General features: G+C 33.4%; 1 protein-coding gene across 1 annotated transcript in view; it reads left to right on the forward strand.

Annotated features, from left to right (window-relative positions):
- The window catches only part of MTPN (myotrophin), a 62,576-nt gene extending 57,051 nt beyond the window's left edge, over nt 1-5,525 (forward strand). The window contains exon 4 of the mRNA XM_051963424.1: nt 2,270-5,525. Within this exon, the coding sequence (XP_051819384.1) occupies nt 2,270-2,356 (87 nt within the window). The 3' untranslated portion in view covers nt 2,357-5,525. The remainder of the gene's footprint in view (nt 1-2,269) is intronic.
- The last annotated feature ends 475 nt before the right edge of the window (nt 5,526-6,000 follow it).

A 6,000-nucleotide genomic window follows, 5' to 3' on the forward strand; every position in this document is an offset into this window, starting at 1 on the left:
GAAAAATTTAATGAATTTAATAAGTGGGATATGCTGTAGTCCTGTGAGAAAAGGTTTAATGGACCTTGAGAAGATAGGGAAATAGTAGAGATGGCAAGCAGATATTTGGGAGACATAAGAAATGCCAAATTAAGGTCTGGGATAACGATGGAAGACTTTGGAGTCAAAGGACATTAGCTCAAATCCAAGATCTTCTACTACTATTCTTGTGTCTTGGAGAAGTTACTAATCCTTCCTGAGCCCCACTTTGCTCGTCTGTAAAATGAAGAGGTGGGACTAGATAATCTCTAAAGATTCCTGTCCTTCTAAAACTATTTTAAGTATATTAAGTGAGTTCTGAGAATCTAGAACAGTATTCCAAAATAGAAATCTAGGGAGGTTTTCTGTGGACTGACCCATAGATTATATAGTCAACCAAAGGATGAGAAAATAGATTGCATGTTATTCTTACGTACTTTTGTCACCTAACATTTCCCCAGTCTTCCCTGCCCCTGCAATTATCATAATCTTTACTCAGGGACTTGAAGTGCAAATCTAACAGTAGTCATATTACTACTCAATAAATTTAAATGGCTCAACTCCCTTTTGTTAGAGGTCAAATGTTTCATTTTTTTAATCACATCTTTTTTTATGTCCATTTTTGTGTGATTTTATAATATACATAATACCACATGTATTATATATCACATAAATATATGATTTATAAATAAGTATATGCATATTGGTAATGTATACTCAAAAAATAGTTTACTGTCAGGTAACTTTAAAAAAGATTTGAAGATGACAACAGGTGTAGAGAGTAATCTAAGTCAAAACATTAATAACATAGGAAATGACAAAAAGAAGAATTATAAGCAAGGTGCTAAAGTCATCAAAGTATGATTACAGGATCATAGATTGACAGTTGGAAGGGACACCACCTTGTCCAACTCCCTCATTTCAGAGATCTGAAATTGTACAACTTGCCAGTGGTCACTAATAAAAACTGATTAGAATTCAGGTCTTATGATAGTAAACTCATCGCTGCCTTTCATCTGGAAGTGAGATGGCATGGTAATAAATGTACTGAAAAGGAAGGAATATAGTGGTTTCAATGAATTAGATAACAGTTAGGGGTGAGTTTTAACCTTTTTTCTGCCATAGATCCCTACACTTCTCTTTGGTAGTCAGAATAATGTTATTAAATAGATAAAATAATCTACAATGGAAACATACATTGTAATTTAGTCTCAGAAAATATTTTGTATTTTTATACAGACTCAAAGTTTAAAACTCCAAATTAGGACAGGGAGATTTAGGGGGAAAGTTAGCAATTTGGTAAATAAAGAGAGCTTACACACAATGGAGCCAATGACAATAATGAAGGGAACAAGGGTAGCATCCGATGTTGGAGGAATCATAAACAAGAACTCTGGACTGAGTAGACAGATACAGATGATAACACTTATTATAACCACAAGGTTATAGGTGTGACCTGTGTATCCCAACAAATTAAATTAAATATATTTTGTGGAGATGAGATAGGTGTGCACATTAACACACACAGATGTATATTCGTTAGCCTAAGTACAAAGACTACACAACCCAAACAACAGCCTAGCATTACATATGATTATTCATCCAGGACTAACACAAAATTTAGAGTAGTATGGTGGTCCATCAGAGAAGTAAGATGCAGAACAGAATATTCTCCATAACCTATACATTATTTGAAGCCCATATTTTTACTAAATGAGCAATGTCATTCTTCTTATCTGGCTTTATATTCTAGCTATGGATTTAGTGTGTATGTTCATTATGTGTTATATGTAGTAACTTTTCAATCTTGAAAAGAGAATTAAAGATAATTGATTCTTCTCATAACTTTATTCTATTTATTTATAGCATTTTTACCATGTGCTAATTTTCTATGTAGTCTACATTGTCAAAATATTTGTTGATGGTTAAGAAAATTTTTTTCTCCCATCTAATCTTTTACCTTTTCCCAACCTATTTTAATTCCTAGACCCTTGTGCACTCATGGTTTGTTCTTTAGAATCATCTTGGAGAACTCTAGAACTCTATACTGAGATTATATACTTTGCCCTGGAAGATACCTCATAAATCATCTTGTCCAACTCCTTTCTTTTCTAGATGAGTAAATTAGCAGGAGGACATTAAGGAATTTTTAATTCTCAGTAAAAACATTCATCTAAACAAAGTAATCTTGTAACAAACTTTACACTAAATTAATGATAACAATTCATCACTCTCTCTCTCTCTTTTTCAGGGTGCTGATAAAACTGTGAAAGGCCCAGATGGACTAACTGCTTTTGAAGCCACTGACAACCAGGCAATCAAAGCTCTTCTTCAGTGATGGCTGGATGGACTGATAAATATGGAAGAATGCCTCTCCCGTGGCCTCACACTGCTGCCTGTCTGTCTGTCACTCTCTATCTGCCAGCTTCTTCAGCTAAATATTTTAAGAGAGGTGAGGGGAGAGAGAAATTCATAATAAATCAGAACTACCAGAAAAGCTATTTTTAGAGAGAGTAAATCCATATGATCGGAACTTTATTAGGATTCCTGATCATGTCACTCTCTCATGTTTCTAATAAAATTCAGCTCATGCCCTGAAGGGCAAAAACAAAATATACTGTTTAACATTCAACCTGTGCAGCTCCCTAACTAGTTTTATTAATTAGATTGTGTTGAAAGGTCTGATTATATAAAGGCCTACTTCTATATATTTTGTAGCCCTAACCTTGGCTACCATGTTGTAAACTTAGGGTGCTGAGATAAGCAATTAGCTATAGCCCTCTGCCTTAAGATTGCACTGTAATGGGGATTTCCTGGCCTGCTTAAGAGTGTTACCTATGGTTGGTGACCAAATCTTTCCTCAGTAACTTTGATTTAAACAAAGATTCAATTCAGATAAGGAGGGGCATACCCTTTAAGTAGCTGGATGACTGGACTTTGAATTTCTCCTCCTTTTCCATGTGGGTTTCATGTGTCCTTAAGTAAAACTGACCAGTCTTATTTATAAATCTTTGGGGATCTGAAGGAGAAATAGCATTCCAATATATTCATTTTCTCCTCTAGTTCGAGAATTTGTATTATGTATGAAACACTTTCAGACTAGCAGTGAGTGGGGATTTAAAAATAGAATCATAGCCATAAGTTTGTTAGTATCATAGAAAAAGAAAACAAGTTTCCTAGTAACTGAAGGTTTTCTTCTACTTATTTCTATTTGAAATTTTTCTTTGCAATAAATTTTATTTGAAGAATCAAAGAAAATAATTTGAATAGTTTCCTCAGCCCAACATTGGATGTTGATTATTATGGGATAAAATTAGATCATGTTTAGGTGGGATTTAGCATTTGGATAAAATTAATTTGACCCAGTCTCCTCAAACATGATTTGTTACCGAATATCTCAAAATTTCTCCTGGACATATGGCAACCCACCTGGATAATACCTGGACAATTGTAACTTCCTGTTTTAAAATCATGTATTACATAGGGTATGATACACTTTAAAAATGATTCTTACATTTAGAATAAGTATCCAATTGCAGTGTTTTTATAACTTGAAGAAAAATATTGTATACACCACGTAATATGTATTTCCTGAGCATTATGGCAAAGCAAAATATGAATACTTAATTTTAATATCTTGCATTTAAATAGTAATACAAATCAGAAGTATGCACTAAACAGAAACATCCAGATAAGTTTAGTTTGCTAATAAATGTTGGATTTTTTTTTTAACCTAGTCACACAATTTTGAATGTACCTCAGATTTTTTAAAAGGCCTTGCATTCAGATTGTGGAATGGGAACAATTTAATGAAGATTTTTATACATAGTGCAGCATCCTTCCAGGGAGTTAAATTACTGCTAAGAACAGCTAGCCTGGCCAATACCAAATCATGTTGAACAGTTGCCGATTGGTTAAGTGTTATGGCTTTTTTTATTCAAGATCTTTTCCTCTTTAAATGATTCCTCTTCCTCCCTCCCACTTCCACGGCCAGTCCAACCCCATGATTTCCCTTACTCTGAGAAGCCAATCACTGAATAATTGTTTAAAAAAAAAAGTATATTTGGATAATTCTGCTGTCTTCATACAGCCTTTTTATATTTAATAAAACTTATTAATCAGGGCTGACCTACATCACTGAACTAAAATGGAGACACCTCTTAAAATGTAGGATATCTGTCCATTTTAGTTCCATTAAAATAGTGCAGTGTGTGGGTTTTGGTTCAGTTTTTCTTTTCCCCCATTAGCTTAATACTATCTAAAGGCTTAGAACTTATCCTTTATACACTTTCCCCCTTACCTTTCAAAGTGTTTCATTATAGTTGACTATTACAGAATGTATACTGTACTTTTTCCCAGGCCTTCTGCTTTCTTCAGACATTGTGGTATATTAGACTAGCTGATGCTTTGTACAAAGTTATCCTGTTTCTTGTAATCCAGTAAAGGAAGTTTTTTGCCTTTCCACCTTTCTCTTTAACTTCTTGTAAGCAAGCCCCATAATTGTTCTCTTGCTAAGACAACATACTATTTCTATACTGACCAAGATGGTTTGGAATTTATTTTTTTTTAACTAACTTCATTATTTATAATATATCTCTGAACCACTTTGGCAGAGAAATTGACAACGATTTTAACATTAATATTTTTGGGTAAAAAAAAGCTAAAACTGTCCTTTTTTTGCACTACATGCATCAGTAAAAGGTCAAATTACCATTTTTGTCCTCTTGAAGTAAAATTTAGCATCTCAGAAAGATAGCTTGCATTTTCTTTTGCTTTTTTTCTTTGATTTTCTATTTTCATTTCCTCCTCTTGTCTCCAGTAAATACTTACAGGTGGCTTACCTTTACCTCACACCAGCACATCAGTGAAGTGTCAAATTACAACCGCCACATTTAGACAAATTACTAAGAACTTGGAAATTCACAGTTCCTTTCCTTTACACACCCATATATTTCTTCTATGCACAGCACACTTTCCTAATTCTAGTTGTGTATAAAGGACAGGTAGATATAATATGTGGAAGCTGCTGACAAGTAGGCCACTCATTCCTTATTGTTTTCATCCAAACCATGGTGAAAGACCTATGAATACTTACTGAATTTTATATCCTCTGCACCCTCTACTATGTTAAATTACATTGAAACTTAAATTGAGCTGCTACCTTCTCCCATGCAATATTGTCCGCATGAGTGTCTATTAGAAGAAGCTGGTGAGAGTGCACTCCCACATAAGCAATTGCAGTGTTTTGCATGCAAAATAAATAAAGCTGTCCTAATTCTATTTTGTAAATGGAGGAACAATCATATCTTTCTAAGCAGTAATGAAAAAAAAAATAGTGCTTTTGTGCATTTTGATATATCTGAGTTCATTTTTCCACAATGTAATTCTTTTGACACGGTTAGGTTTCTCATATTATCCTAGTTCATAAAACATCAGAATGCTAAATAATACTGTGTTTTAAGTTTTGTGTTGCAAGAACAAATGGAATAAACTTGAATTGTGCTACAGTTGGAGAAATCTTCAGTTTTATTTTTTGCCTTTCAGTCCCTTTTACCTACCTCTCCCACATATCTCCACAAGTATAGCAAAACCTTGATTAACTTGAACTTTCAATTAGAATTTTTCAGCCTTATACTAGGGAGTTCTAAGTGTTTTGTTTTTAGAAAAAGAAAATTTCTAATAAAATGTAACAATATAAATTTGTCCAGTTCTTCTGTATCAGCACTAGGAAGTTCTTAGAAGAACATAGAAAGATTCCATTATATCCTTTATGCTAATACATTTTAGGAATATTTTTTTAACAAAAATGAATTTTGACTTAGCCAACAGCAGTTAATCCTCAAAGCATTCCAATTAAGTCAGATCTTTATAGCACTTATTCTAGAGTATTTTGATTTATTGGCATCATAAATGTGTACAGAGCATCCAAATTCCACTAGGTATAAACAATGACTTTTGTCATTAAGCTGAACAAGGTTTTGT

This window comes from Antechinus flavipes, chromosome 5 (genome assembly GCF_016432865.1).
Source record: "Antechinus flavipes isolate AdamAnt ecotype Samford, QLD, Australia chromosome 5, AdamAnt_v2, whole genome shotgun sequence".
In the NCBI taxonomy this organism is placed as follows: domain Eukaryota; kingdom Metazoa; phylum Chordata; class Mammalia; order Dasyuromorphia; family Dasyuridae; genus Antechinus; species Antechinus flavipes.